This window comes from the organism of the source record quoted next, unplaced genomic scaffold (genome assembly GCF_019419815.1).
Source record: "Pyrus x bretschneideri cultivar Hongxiangsu unplaced genomic scaffold, Pyrus_bretschneideri_v1 Contig81, whole genome shotgun sequence".
Classification (NCBI taxonomy): domain Eukaryota; kingdom Viridiplantae; phylum Streptophyta; class Magnoliopsida; order Rosales; family Rosaceae; genus Pyrus; species Pyrus x bretschneideri.
Window position 1 is genome coordinate 509456 of NW_025999822.1, and position 15680 is coordinate 525135.

Here is a 15680-nt window from a genome sequence, read left to right on the forward strand (position 1 = left end):
TTGTCCTAATGGTTAGAGATTTCTTCTCCAATCTTCTGCATTTTGGGTCTAGATCCTCATTCCCTCTTCGTTATATTAGTGTAAAGTATCGATTGAACCCAAAAAAATGACGCAAAAGTTTTGTCATAACTACATATGAAAAATACTTGACTCTTATACATAATATGAATCATTCTTCTCTAAGATAAATTATAATTGGAAGAAGTGGATGCTCTCGTGTTTTGAGTATTCATCTTCACCCCATTGTGTCTCAAGTTCAAACTCTCTCTCCTATTCCTTACTAATTATTAGCTTAAGTCCAGTATTACATTTTCTCCACTTTTATTTTTTTATACTCATTTTACATTTTTTTAATTTAGAGATAAATTAAAATCATGTAATTTCATGCATCTTCTAATTCCAATAAATCTACCTAATTTCTTTTAACAAAAATTAATATACCAAGATAAATTCATTTGCAGAACGTACGACTTGAACTAAAAGATATTAAAACATAATATACCTACAAACAAGACATATTAATCTGTGATACAAGTTGATTATAAAAAGAATCTATCACATATAGTTGATTATAAAATTTAAAATAAAATCTATAAATGGTGTTTAGAACAAGAAGAAAAACACCAAATAACAAAAGAAAAAAAAAAGAAAAGAAATGCCAATGCGACTATTACTATGTATGCCAATAATTTCCACTTCCCTCCCCAACGTCTCTCCCTCTCTCTCTCTCTGTAAAAAACTCTTATAAGTATGACTGCAACTCCAGCAAAGCACAGTAAAAAACCCAACTCTGCTTTCTCTGCACCTTCCTTAACGTCTCCTTCTTTCCATTCGATTCTTGAGAGGCTGCATTTATGCATTTATTCTTACCTGTCATACCAAATCCTAGATCTGGCATTTACCATTAATTATATTTATCCACACAAACGCCTTTCACGTATTACATTTCTATTTGGGTTCCCTTTTTTGTCTCCTTTTCAGAAAAAAGAAAAAAAAAAGAAAAAAGAAACATGCTTTGAGTGAGTGAGGCTGTATAAATGTATATGTGTATACAAGTGTCATCATACAGATTATAACACACACACACACACACACCTTGTGTAAGAGTGAATTGCCTAGGAATTGAAAAAGGGGTTGAATTTCTGAGGTATTTTGGGATTTCGGGAGATGGGTAGGTGTTGGTTTAGTGGGGTTTTGACTGTGTTGTTGGGGTGTGAGTGGTTGTTGCTGCTGGGTGCAGTGGAGGGATACCCAGCAGAGGATCTGGTAGTGAGTCTGCCTGGTCAGCCTAGTGTTGGGTTCAAACAGTATGCTGGGTATGTTGATGTGGATGTGAAAGCTGGGAGGAGTTTGTTTTACTACTTTGCTGAAGCAGATAAGCAGCCTGACAAGAAGCCCCTCACTCTTTGGCTCAATGGAGGTAAACTCTCACCCTTTTCTGGGTTTCTCGAAAGCAAATTGCAAACATTGGTTAAACTCTGCTGTGTAATTCATAGGTACATATAACTGATATTTTCGTGTTATTTATGATGAATTCTTCAAATTATGTATATGTATACATATTTTTATAGGGTGTACATAAAAGCTTTCGGTAATCCTTTATATTCAGTTGGATTTTTTATCAAATCTGCTGCAGTTTCTTATTTTTAGGATATTTTTGCATTTGTTGTAACCAACTTGAAATTGGTTGCTTGTTAAAAGAACTTGTTATGTATGCCATATTACTATACCATACCCTTGTCTGCAGAATGAAATGTTATCTCAATGTTTGTGGTCTTTACAATTGTTCTTGAAAGTGAGGATCTTAAACACCGAATAGTTTATAACATCGGATCATTAACTTTGTGTTCAGGTCCGGGGTGTTCTTCCATCGGCGGAGGTGCCTTTACGGAGTTGGGTCCATTTTATCCAACAGGTGACGGTAGAGGCCTCAGGACAAATAAAATGTCATGGAACAGAGGTGTGTCCGTATAGAACATGTGAATTTTCCTTTTTTCCGGAGTGTCTCTGTTCAGCTGTTAATTGGAATCATAACTAAATAGTGTACCATTTGTTAATTTCTTGTAGCATCAAATCTCCTTTTTGTTGAGTCACCTGCTGGAGTAGGATGGTCATACTCGAATACTAGTTCAGATTATAACTCTGGGGATGCCTCAACTGGTATAGTGAACAGCTAATTCCGCTTTCCTTTCTTTACACTGATTCAAGGGTGTGCTTATTCTACATGTTTGCTTTTGGTTGATGAAACCTGTCAACCAAGCTTAACAACTTTTTTCTCCGTCATTTGATTTTGGCAGCAAGAGATATGCACACATTCTTGCTGAAATGGTATGAGAAGTTTCCAACATTCAGATCCCGAGAGTTGTTTCTTACCGGAGAAAGCTATGCAGGTCTGCAACGTCTGATATACTTTCAATTCTATAATCTGTTACTAGTAAATGGAACTCTTACAATTAATTCAAACCTTTTCTAAATATAATCATTGCAGTTACGATTTTAGTTTTTACTCTTTCTTTCCCACATCTCCTGTCTACGAATTATCATTTGGAAACAGTTCTTACCATCTGAACTGTTTATGTACAGGGCACTACATACCGCAATTGGCCGTTGCTATATTAGACCATAATAAACAATCAACAGGTTTCAAGTTCAATCTTAAAGGGGTTGCTGTAAGAAGACTTCACATATTTTTGAATTCCTCGCTTTCATCTATCTCTATAGTTGTCAGTTCCCTTTTTTTTTTCTTATTTTTTCTCTTAACTTTTCTTATTTGTTATCTTGCAGATTGGGAATCCACTGCTGAGACTTGATCGTGATGCTCTGGCAACATATGAATACTTTTGGTCTCATGGAATGATTTCTGATGAAATTGGCCTTACTATCACGAACGAATGCGATTTTGACGATTATGTCTCTGCAAATACTCACAATTTAAGCCTTGAATGCAACAAAGCAATATCTCAAGCAAATCAAATAGTTGGTGATTACATAAACAATTACGATGTGATTCTTGATGTTTGTTATCCATCTATAGTGGAGCAAGAGTTGAAACTGCGGAAAATGGTATTCTCTACACTTCTTTTTCATCTTTCATTCGCATTTCATGCAACTTGTCGTTTCATTGTTTCAACGAGTTTTTCCTCCACTCCTGTTTTCTGCAGGCTACTAAGATAAGTGTTGGAGTTGATGTATGTATGACATATGAAAGGCGTTTTTATTTGAACCTTCCCGAAGTTCAGAAAGCCCTTCATGCAAATCGTACAAACTTGCCGTATACTTGGAGTATGTGCAGTGGGTAAGTGAATAAAACCTTTCTTATGCATCGGTAGAATTTGATGACTTATCTTTAGTGTATTCTCGCATATGTCAGTTGACTGATCTTCTCGTCTTTGTATTGTACAGCGTTCTTAATTACAGCGATACTGATGAAAACATCAACATCCTTCCCTTGCTCACAAGGATAGTTCAAAATCATATTCCTGTTTGGGTTTTCAGGTAATTCGTTATGCTAATGTGTACAGGAGCTAAGTTGAATAGTACATACTCTAATTTTTAGTGATGCTACATAACATGATTATCAACCAAATGCAGTGGGGATCAAGATTCTGTTGTACCATTCCTTGGCTCCCGGACACTGATACGTGAACTAGCACATGACCTAAAGTTCCCGATAACAGTCCCATACGGAGCTTGGTTTCACAAAGGCCAGGTGCTTATGCACTTCCTTTTGTAATTCTATTCAAATTTGAATGTCCGTCTCTGTTCAACATTGCTTATGAAAATCTGTACATGTTTTATGAATAGGTGGGCGGTTGGGCTACAGAGTACGGAATCTGTTGACCTTTGCCACCGTAAGGGGTGCTGCTCATATGGTCCCCTATGCTCAACCTTCAAGAGCATTGCACCTCTTCAGTTCATTTGTTCATGGTCGAAGACTGCCCAACACAACGCTTCCTTCCATTTATGAGTAAACAAGTTATGGGAATTGGTACAATGTAGTGGTAGAAGCTTACCAGTTTCAGAAGTTCATTTCTTTACCGCAAGGGCAATAAAGAAAGTTGATTTGTTTGTGGAAAGAGCGTGGATAAAAAAGAGGGAGGGACAATAAAGAATATTTCTACGGCATCTGCAAAAGCATTCATTTGAGGCCAATCAAGAACTCTTCAAAAACATTTCATCGATAGCTCGTGTTTTTCACACATTTTTTAATGGAAAGATCTGGAGTGAGTTGACAATCACTTAACTTTTGTGTTTGAATCATACAAAATGAAACTGGGAATCCCATTCATGTGGCAGTCTTACGGTAGAAATTGATCGGCCGGATGAGTTTGTAACACCGGTTAGATGTATCAACCCAAGAAATGGACAAACACGAGGTTTCTAAAAGAAATAAATGTTCATGATTATAATCAAATGATCCCAAACAATTTTGAATACAATGACACTTTGCGAGGATTATTCTTAGATGGAGATCTAAAAACTAGACGGTTTTGATCATTCAAATTCAACGCGAAGTGTGTAATAACTAGGTTGCAAGTTGTTGGAGCAATTTGACTTCAGGAATTGTGAAACGCCATCAGAAACCACCAAGAAGGCTCAGTTTTCAGAGAAACTTGATACAAACATACAAGCAATCTACCAAGACAATTAATCATGTTTTAACTTTAAACAATCATCCAAAGCAATGACACAACTTTTCTGTTGTTTAAATATCCAGATAGCAGTTTATTCTTGAAAAGTAATTGAACAAAAAAGAGAGAAAGCGAGCTCTTTAGCTGTTAGGCGGAATACCGCGCTTAAGTCCCACATCGACCGCGTCCAAAATAGCATAGCTGTTCATATATCCGAACAAAGGATAACACGTTACGACCTTACTTGAACAGGATCTGTTCTATAGGATCGTACATCTGTATCCATGATTTCTAAGGAGACAGGAACCCCAACCTGGTCGATGAATAACGACCGTGCGATCAGAGCGTGAATAACGGTTTCTGGTTCCTCGGTTCCATCAAGCAGTAGATGATCGTTCTCAGCCAGTTTCTCTGTCTGGGGTGGTCGCACGGTAGTCTGACAGGTTCCCATCTTTTTTTTCTCTCTCTTAACGTTCGCTTTTGGTTTACTTCACCAGCTCACCCACGGAAATCAATTAACTTCTCCTTTTTGGTTATTTCATTTGAAGCAGCTGTGTTTTCTGGTGCTTTTGCTTCCCTTTGCTTTTCCTATAAAGTGAAATGAGAAATTTTTGGTTGTGACTAGAACACGATGGTACACTACGTGTTTCTGTATAAACAGTGGAAAATTTTATTTCTTAAGTTATTAACATTTTAACACACATATCTCACTATTTATATAGTTACACGTAATGTAACATTTCATGTACCAATCATACAGAAAAATCTCTTAAATGAAAGACTTCTGCGTGACTACCTCATTCATTTTCATCTTTTGAAGCAACAAAAAGGGGTTTGATATAATGATTGGTTGCATTCAGAAAGAAAAAGGTTCACTCTTTCTTTTATCTACATCCTGATGGTGATGGGGAGCGACAACTTGTTAGTCAAAACGACATGAACCATTTTTTAACTAATTGATGAAAAAGAAATCTATTTATGATTGCAATTTTGGAAATATTATGCAGTATGTCCAACAATCTAATTGTCAAACCGATTATCACAATGATTTAGTGGCATTATTTTGGAGTTTAAGAGTAAAAAAAAATCTTATATTCAAATCTCGTAATTTGTTATTATTAATTCATTGTGTGACTTACACCAAATTCCTCATAGTTTAGTATTAATATATTTATGTGCTTCCAATTGGTTCTTAAATAAGGGAAAAGAATTCTTTTCCGAGGGATCCTAGGAATCCCGCAATCTTATCCGTTCATCGTACATTGTCCGGTCAGTTTTCGTTAGTTACTATTTATATTTAAATTTTAAATAATTTCTGATTGCATGATGTACGATGAACAGACATAAAGCATCCAGTGTTAGCAACAATCATGATAGTACGAGCAGGCCACGGTTGATAAATAAATAAATTGATAAAAAAAAAAAAACTCATTGCACTCCATTTTGATTATGTGATTAATTATCGAGTGGTCTAATATTATTTCTCTTCATAACCATAACTTAAATGTCTTTTAGATTTTGAATACGCTACTAATTACAAGTGCAACTCGGACGGATTAGAAGGTCAACCAAATTCTAACCCAACATGCACAATTCGGGTTTGGGTTTGGGTTGAATTTCAGCGGGTTCATTTGTATCTGGATTTAATTAGGTTCAGGTTACTTGGGTTGGGTTCATGTTGCCCAACTTTTTTGAGTTTAATTATGTAACAACTTATTTTACAATAATTAAAAAAAAAAAAAGAAAAGAAAGGAAAGGTCAAATAGCATCAAAGCTAGTTAACTTAAATATCACAAATCAATCAAACTTCAATTCAGCTCCAAAAATTGATATTCATTTAAAAGTTAAACCAAATACGCAAGTTTTAATCATGCAAAGTTTGAATTAAAAATACAAGAAAATACCATAGCTTGTAATAAGACTAAAAGATAAAAAAAGAGCAACAGTTCATATCCAAATATAAACAAACACCAAACTCAAGTCTTGTTGTCCAAATTCAATTTGCAATATTCCTTTTAAATAAGAAAAATAGTTAGTTGTATATCATATATTCACAACTGTTATTATTATCCTTTAAAACAAAGTACATGAGGACCTATAATTTACCAAATAGAATCAAGTTTAGTGCTACATGAAACCCCAATGTCAAAAGCTTCAACACTATCAACTATACCTATAAATGAAATTGTACCAAATATTATAAAGGTTGTTGGCTGTTAGACTTGGGTGTAATATGTGCATTAGTTCATTTGGAATTCGGGTTGGACATGGGTGAGTTCAGGTTAGCCCAACCCAAATTGCACCCCTACTACTAATGATTTTTTATTTTTTATTTTGAACAAACGATATTATCTACACTAAGGAAGAGGGGGTAGACTTAGCCTCACAATGGGCTAACAATAATGTGGTTGAAATTCATCTTTGACGAGAATCGAACCTAAGACCTCTTACTTACAAGTGAAGAGGAATTTTTTCAACAAAATAATCACATGAAAGGCACGAGTAGTGTTTTATTTTGTTTTTTTTAAGAGGAAAAATAGCTATTTTATTCATAAGATTAAGTATGCATATAATTGTCAGGAGAGCATTTCGGATAAAATTTGACGGCTTCTCAAACCAACAACTTGATGAATTAGACACTAGGCCTATTTGACCATTCTATGTGCCGCAACATTAGCCGAACGGTGAAAATGACAGATTTTGGAGTCATCGAATTAAGGCTCGCAGGCGGGTCTTGATATCTTCAATAAATAAATCAGAGGCAGAAAAACCATTAGATAGGTTGCCAATAGCTGGACAACCCTTAGCGCGTCTGATTCCAAGATTACAAGCTGCCAATTTTTTTGTACAACCAGTTCAAGTCCTTCCCGAACAGCAAGAATCTCCACCATATTGGGGCAAGTCAAGTGAGATATTTTATAGACAAAACTTCCAGCATAGCTATCGACTTCTTCGCGAAATACCACACCAAACACCCCCAAAATTTTTAGACGAACAAAAGGAGCCACCCACATCAATCTTGATCCAATGCACTGGGGGATGGAGCCAATGTGAAGAGGCTGAACGGTGCGAGAGAGTGGCAGGCTGAGCACTAGGATAATCAGAGAGGTGCAGCCCTGCAAGGTGGCTGACCACAGCAGGATCCGCAACCTTACCGTCCCAGAGAAAAGCATTTCATGCACACCGTATGGAGTTGATAATAACCAATAAGAAATCAAACTATGTCCAGTGGTAGGGTGATAGCACGATGGGAGAGCCAATCCATGAAGGAGGAAGAGGCGGAGCTACTAGGCCCTGGGTCGATGTTGGGTGCAAAAAGGGTGGCTCGAGCAAACGGACAACGATTAAACACATGTAGCCGCGACTTCGGAGAGGTACTATCTCCTAAAAGTCCAATTTATCCTCGCATATGCCACTTATGGGCTAATATGTTAAAAACCTAGATAATAATAATAAGTTATTATTCCTGAATTGCAACGAAAGTTTAATTGCGAATGCTGAAAACTTCACTCAAAATATATTGAGGGGGAAATAAATCAAGCACAAAATCTGAAGGAGCGAGAATTGAGGGGAGATGATACTGGTAATAAATATACCATTTTTGTGTTTTGAAATTCTAAACGGTAGGATTATAAAAAGAACAGTACTTAGAGTAGTGCTGACGCAGCACAAGCAAAGAGGAATATCCACGTAAAAACCTTGAAGAACAAGTTTTTTAGAATCCACCAAAGTCTAAGAAAAAACCCAAAAGTTATTTTGAGTTACTTTGAATTGATGAATTACATTGGAAGCCAAACGGCTTAAAAAGATATAAACACACCCCTAGGGAAGCTAAGTGGCTTAGGAAATTAAACGACATGAATTCGGAAAGAAATTGAAAAGTTTGAAATTTGTTACAAACTTTATTTTGTGAATTTGGAAGCCTAAACAACCTTAGATGGCTAGAATCCATCACAACAAAGCTGTGAGTTTGAATAGGGATGCCAAGCTTTTTTGGCCCAAAATGGAGCTTGGACGTCAAATCTATAAATTCTCACTACATCATTTTGTCTTCCTTCGGTCTATTTCTTCTTCTGTTCACCCGGTCATCTATTCTACGTCAAGTGTAAAATCATCATTTTAGGGCATCTTAATAAATCTCAAAGTTGAAAAAAAATTAACATTATTCAAGAACTTTCGTCTTTCTTTCAAGGTTTTGCATTTGATCCCTCCTCTCGATAACGTTTGTATAGTGAGAAATCAAAATGCACATAAACATGAAAAAGGTCCAATGAGTTCCTCCATTAGGAAATTTTTTCGCGTACATGCACATAACTACATCTTTACTATAATGTTGTACTACTAAACAATACATCACTAGACAAAATTCACTTTAAACTGCATTATTTTAAGGGGTTTTTGAACATTAGTCCTTGCAAAAGATTAGAATTTAAACCCAAAAAAAAAAAAAAAAAACTGGCACTAGAATATTACATATTCAATTTAATCTCTTAAAGTGTACTTTTATTAAACTTTATATTCTATTTTTGTTATTTAATGTGTATTCTTATTTAATGTCTCCATATTAAAATTTTAATTTTATTAATACGCACATATTAGTTTTTTTTCAATTATAATTGAACATAAATATTAAAAGAAATTAGTGACACATAAATATGTAAATACATAAATGTACTGTACCAAAATGTTTATACCGACATATATTATAAAGAATCTAAATGTATGTTCCGAAACATATTATATTGAATTAATATACCTAAATGTCAATACCAAAATGTATGTACCGAAATGTATTATATTGAATTAATGTACCTATATATTCAATGGATATAGCGAAATATATCAAATGAATTATTGTACCTAAATGAAGATTATACAAATTATATTCCTATATTATATAAAAAGTTAGTTTACCCAAATGTTGACATCAAAATGTAATATGATGAATGAAATGAAAATGAAAATGAAAATAAAATGTAATTAATACATTAAAAATAGGAAAAAAGAAAGCAATAAAACATCAAAATATAATTAACAAATGAGATGATTAAATGTATCGGGGACTAAAATTAGATTTTAATTTTACACAAGGTTATAGTCTAAAACTCATCTTTTTTAAAGATTAAAATGAAGTCTATATTTATTTTAATACGACTAATATGATTAGTTTTGTTTGTTTTTGTTTTCTTTTCAAACCCAATAAAAGTGTTAATTTAGAATTGAGAATATGATAATATTTCTCATGTTTTTTTAAGGAATAAAAGCACATGTCATATAGATAGATAAAACAATTAACTTGTGTTATAGATTGATTATAAAAATGTAAAATAAAATCTATGACGATATTTAGAGCAGGAAGAAGAATAATAAATAACCAAAAAAAAAAAAAAAGAAGAAATAATTAACATTCGAAATGCCAATGCGATTATTACTATGTACTTGCTTAGTTATTATCTTATCAACATTCGAAATGGAAATGCCAGTGCGATTATTACTATGTACTTGCTTAGTTATTATCTTATCAACATTCGAAATGCCAGTGCGATTATTACTATGTATGCCAATATTCCAGTTATCAACATCTCTCTCCTTAAAAAAACTCTTATAAGCATGACTGCAAGTCCTGCAAAGCACACTAAACCCAACTCTGCTTTCTCTGCACCTTCCTTAACGTCTCTTTCTTTCCATTCGTTCTTGAGAGGCTGCATTTATATATTTATCCTTCCCCATTATACCAAATCCTACAAATTCAGGTATAGCATTTACCATTAATTATATTTACAGACACACACGCCTTTCTGTTAAAGCAATCCAGATTTCACGTTTCCAGCCCTACTTCGAAGTTGTTTCTTTAAAGATAAGATATTGCATACACCCTTTATATTATCTTTCTTTTTGGGTCACCTTTTTTTTCTCCCTTCCTAAACAAGAAACATGCTTTGAGTGAGTGAGGCTGTATAAAATGTATATGTGTATGCAAGTGTCATCATACAGATTATAATACACACACACACGCACACGCGCACACACACACACACACACACACACACATTGTGTAAGAGTGAATTGCATAGGAACTGAAATAAGGGTAGAATTTCTGAGGTATTTTGGGATCTCAGGAGATGGGTAGGTGTTGGTTTAGTGGGGTTTTGATTGTGTTGGGGTGTGTGTGGTTGGTGCTGCTGGGTGCCGTGGAGGGATACGCAGCAGAGGATCTGGTAGTGAGTCTGCCTGGTCAGCCAAGTGTTGGGTTCAAACAGTATGCTGGGTATGTTGATGTGGATGTGAAAGCTGGGAGGAGTTTGTTTTACTACTTTGTTGAAGCAGATAAGCAGCCTGACAAGAAGTCCCTCACTCTTTGGCTCAATGGAGGTAAACTCTCACCCTTTGCTGGGTTTCTTGAAACCAAATTGTAAATATTAGATTGTAAATATTAGTTAGATTCTGTTGTGTAATTCATGGGTGTATTCAACTGATATTTTTCATGTTATTTGTAATGATGCATTCTTCAAATTATATATATACATACATATATATATATATATATATGTATATTTGTGTGTGTGCGCGCGCGTGCGCACGTGCGTGCAATCGACAATCCCTCATATTTAGCTGGACTTTTATTCAATCTGCTGCCGTTTTTTATTTTTAGGATAGTTTGCATATGTTGTAACCACCTTGAATTTGGTTGCTTGTTATGTATACCATATTACCATGTCGTTTTTGGCAGAATGAAATGTTATCTCAATGTGTGATTGTTCTTGAAAGTAAGGATCTTAAACACCAAATAGTTGATAACATTGGATGGTTAACTTTGTGTTCAGGTCCGGGGTGTTCTTCCATTGGCGGGGGTGCCTTTACGGAGTTGGGTCCATTTTATCCAACAGGTGATGGTAGAGGCCTCCGGAGAAATAAAATGTCATGGAACAGAGGTATATCTGTATAGAACATGTACTGAACATGTCAATTTTCCTTCGAAATGTCACTGTTCAGCTTTAAATCGGAACCTAACTAAATAGTGTACCTTTTCTTTATTTCGCGTAGCATCAAATCTCCTTTTTGTTGAGTCTCCTGCCGGAGTAGGATGGTCATACTCGAATACAAGTTCGGATTATAACTCTGGGGATGCCTCAACTGGTACAGTGAATAGCTGATTCCGCTTTCTTTTCTTTACACTGATTCAAGGGTGTTCCTATTCTAGATGTTTGCTTTTGGTTCATAAAACTCGTCAACCAACTTTTGTCACTGTCATTTGTTTTTGGCAGCAAAGGATATGCACACATTCTTGCTCAAATGGTATGAGAAGTTTCCAACTTTCAGATCCCGAGAGCTGTTTCTTACCGGAGAAAGCTATGCAGGTCTGCAAAGTCTGATATAATTTCAATTCTTTAATGGAGTACTAGCAAATGGAACTCTTACAATATATTCAAACCTTCTCTAAATATAATCATTGCAGTTACGCATTTAGTTTTTACTCTTTCTTCCCCACATCTCCCGTCTACATGACTTGTCATCTGGAATCGGTACTGACCATCTGTACTTTTTATGTACAGGGCACTACATACCGCAATTGGCTATTGCCATATTAGACCATAATAAACAATCAACTGGTTTCAAGTTCAATCTTAAAGGGGTTGCTGTAAGAAGACTTCACATATTTTTGAATTCCTCGCTTTCATCTATCTCTATAGTTGTCACTTCCCTTTTTTAACTTTCTTAGTTGTTATCTTGCAGATTGGGAATCCACTGCTGAGACTTGATCTTGATGCTGCAGCAACATATGAATACTTCTGGTCTCATGGAATGATTTCTGATGAAATTGGCCTTACTATCATGAACGAATGCGATTTTGACGATTATGTCTTTGCAAATCCGCACAATGTAAGCCTTGAATGCAACAAAGCAATATCTAAAGCAAATCAGATAGTTGGTGATTACATAAACAATTATGATGTGATCCTTGATGTTTGTTATCCATCTATAGTGGAGCAAGAGTTGAGACTGCGGAAAAAGGTATTCTCTATACTTCTGTTTGTTTAATATCTGTTTTCTTTTTCATCTTTCATTCACATTTCATGCAACTTGTCGTTTCATTGTTTCAACGAGTTTTTACTCCACTCCCGTTTTCTGCAGGCTACTAAGATAAGTGTTGGAGTTGATGTATGTATGACATATGAAAGAAGTTTTTATTTCAACCTCCCTGAAGTTCAGAAAGCCCTTCATGCAAATCGTACAAACTTGCCTTATACTTGGAGTATGTGCAGTGGGTAAGTGAATAAAACCTTTCTTATGCATCGGTAGAATTTGATGACTTATCTTTAGTCTATCCTTGCGTATGTCATATGACTGATCTTCTTGTCTTTGTATTGTACAGCGTTGTTAATTACAGCGATACTGATGAAAACATCAACATCCTTCCCTTGCTCACAAGGATAGTTCAAAATCATATTCCCGTTTGGGTTTTCAGGTAATTTGTTATGCTAATGTGTACGGGAGCTAAGTTGAATAGTACATACTCTAATTTTACGTGCTGTAACATAACATGATTATAAACCGAATGCAGTGGGGATCAAGATTCTGTTGTACCATTCCTTGGCTCCCGGACACTGATACGTGAACTAGCACATGACCTAAAGTTCCCGATAACTGTCCCATACGGAGCTTGGTTTCACAAAGGCCAGGTGCTTATGCACTTCCTTAGTAATTCTATTCAAATTTGAATGTCCGTCTCTCTTCAACATTGCTTATGAATATCTGTACGTGTTTTATGAATAGGTGGGCGGTTGGGCTACAGAGTACGGAAATCTGTTGACGTTTGCCACAGTAAGGGGCGCTGCTCATATGGTCCCCTATGCTCAACCTTCAAGAGCATTGCACCTCTTCAGTTCATTTGTTCTTGGTCAAAGACTGCCCAACACAACGCAGTCCTCCCATTGACAAGTAAACAAGTTATACGAATTGGTACAATGTAGTTTTAGAACTACTAATTTCAAAAGTTCATTTCTTTACCGCAAGGGCAATAAAGAAAGTTGATTTGTTTTTGGCAAGAGCACGAAGAAAAAGAGGGAGGGGCGATAAGTGTAGAAAAGATTATTTCAGCAGCATCTGCAAAAACTGTCATTTGAGGCCAATGAAGAACTCTGCATTCTTTGTTTCTTGTTCAATTAACATTTCATCGATAGCTCGTATGTTTTATATGTTTTCATTTGTACACGTTTTATACATTTTTTCGTTTGATTCATATAAAATGAAACTGGGAATCCCATTCAAGTGGCAGTCTTACGGAGAAATTGATCAGCTGGATGAGTTTGTAACACCGGTCAGATGTATCAACACAAGAAATGGACGACGATGTTTCTTAAAAAATAAATGTTCATCATTATAATTAAATGAAGCCAAACAATTCTGAATAAGATGATGCTTAGATGGAGATCTCAAAACTAGACGGTTTCGGTCATTGAAATTCAATGCGAAGTGTATAATAGCTAGGTTGCAAGTGGTTGGAGTGGTTCGAATCCAAGGATCGTGAAACCCCATTAGCGACCACCAAGAAGGCTCAGTTTTCAGAGAAACTTGAAACAAACGTACAAGCAATCTACCAACACAATTAATCATGTTTTAACCTGTTAAAATCTTCCAAAACAATGACACGGCTTTTCTGTATTGTTTAAATATACAGATGGCATTTTCAGGCTTGGAAAGTAATCGAACAAAAAAGAGAAAGCGAGCTCTTTAGCTGTTAGGCGGAACACCGCACTTTAAATCCCACATCGACCGCGTCCAAAATAGTATAGCTCTTCAAAACAAAGTATAGCAGATCACATGGATGACTTGAACACCATCTGTTTTATAGGATCTTATTTTCGTATCCTTAATTTCTAAGGAAACAGGAATCCCATATTGGTAGATGACTATTTCATTTTTAGTATTTTAGCCAAAATAATTTCTGAAAGACATAATCTTTTGTTTTGATTCCCCAAATTTAAAATTGATATAAGTAGTTTTTTAATTTGTCAACAATAAATTATTTTAGTCATTCTTTGAATAATCTCCTTCTAAATAAGACCAAAATAATTTTAGGGACTAAAGTGATAAGTTATGATAATCTCAGGACTTTTTTGGCTAAAAACCCTTTCTTTTTTAATTTTGAGTTTTCATTTTTCCGAACTAGATATAGACAGAAAGAAGATCGGATTGTAAATTGTGAGTTTATCATGTTCCTTGAACACACTGTGAATTTTAATTGGACTTATAATTTAACATTTTTTTTCTTTTTTTTGGTCAAGGGAAAGATTTTATTAAAACACCAAACACATTTACAAACAAATAAAGACCCAACTTACACATACAAACAAACAAAAAAAGGCCTAAAAATAAAGAAAAAATAGAAAGTGAGCCCAACAACAGTAAAGCCCAAAAACAACATAACTTCTGAGAAGCATCCACTACTTTCTCCACCGCCGATCCGAGAAGCATCCACTACTTTCTCCACTGCAGATCCAAGAAGCATCCAACCATCCGATTCTTCGTCCACAGTCGATCATCACCTCCTCATACACCACATGCGCATAGCCATAAGCAAGAGATAGTTGACAACCAAGAGAGAGAAGCCAACCACCAGGGAAATCCTCGAGCGACACTATCGAAAACGGCAGACAACAAGGAGAACGTGGTGGTGTTGGAACACCTGAGCTGGTGAATGCGCCAGAACTCTACACACAAACTCAATAGAAAACATGGTTGAAGATCAAAGTAAGGAAGAGCCAGGAAGAGGTATACCTACAAGGGTTGAGGAATTGGATAGTCCGGATTGAAAATTTGGGAGAATCACCAATAAATGCAAGGAGAAAAGAAGGAAAAAAAGAAAAAGAAAGGAGGACACAACAACCGACTCCAACCGAAGCTATGACTAGTGCCACTAAAGATGCTTAGATCTGTAAGTCTCACAAAAACAGTGAGAATGACTCTCACTTCGAAGAAAAGAGCTCTCTCATCGGAGAGAAAGATCCTCCTTTTTGTTTTCTTATAATTTAACTTTGGTTCCTCCTT

At 35.5% G+C, this 15680-nt stretch overlaps 2 protein-coding genes and 1 non-coding gene across 3 annotated transcripts; all 3 read left to right on the top strand.

The window, feature by feature from the left end:
• The first annotated feature begins 732 nt into the window (after positions 1-732).
• Positions 733-5087, top strand: LOC103966272 (serine carboxypeptidase-like 42). Its single transcript, XM_009379423.3, is given in 11 exon segments — positions 733-1420; positions 1853-1960; positions 2068-2160; positions 2298-2390; positions 2584-2669; positions 2785-3063; positions 3162-3295; positions 3403-3495; positions 3592-3709; positions 3805-3829; positions 3832-5087. Coding segments are annotated over 11 exon segments (1422 nt in total). The 5' UTR covers positions 733-1167; the 3' UTR covers positions 3972-5087.
• On the top strand, positions 4866-5077 carry LOC125473306. The gene has a single exon (XR_007255217.1). It is a non-coding gene; the product is annotated as a small nucleolar RNA U3 (small nucleolar RNA).
• Positions 5088-10661: 5574 nt separating the features above from the next.
• On the top strand, positions 10662-13901 carry LOC103966273 (serine carboxypeptidase-like 42). The gene is made up of 10 exons (XM_009379424.2): positions 10662-11003; positions 11456-11563; positions 11676-11768; positions 11897-11989; positions 12185-12270; positions 12366-12644; positions 12765-12898; positions 13006-13098; positions 13195-13312; positions 13407-13901. Exons 1-10 carry the CDS (start codon positions 10754-10756, stop codon positions 13566-13568), a joined length of 1416 nt encoding a protein of 471 aa, XP_009377699.2. The 5' UTR covers positions 10662-10753; the 3' UTR covers positions 13569-13901.
• The last annotated feature ends 1779 nt before the right edge of the window (positions 13902-15680 follow it).

What these genes read in the sequence shown, in the direction of transcription:
- LOC103966273 (XM_009379424.2), top strand. Translation starts at nt 10,754, where the DNA reads ATGGGTAGGTGTTGGTTTAGTGGGGTTTTGATTGTGTTGGGGTGTGTG. An exon ending in TACCGGAGAAAGCTATGCAG is followed by an intron (nt 11,990 to 12,184) that starts GTCTGCAAAGTC and finishes TTTTATGTACAG; the next exon opens with GGCACTACATACCGCAATTG. An exon ending in TCAATCTTAAAGGGGTTGCT is followed by an intron (nt 12,271 to 12,365) that starts GTAAGAAGACTT and finishes GTTATCTTGCAG; the next exon opens with ATTGGGAATCCACTGCTGAG.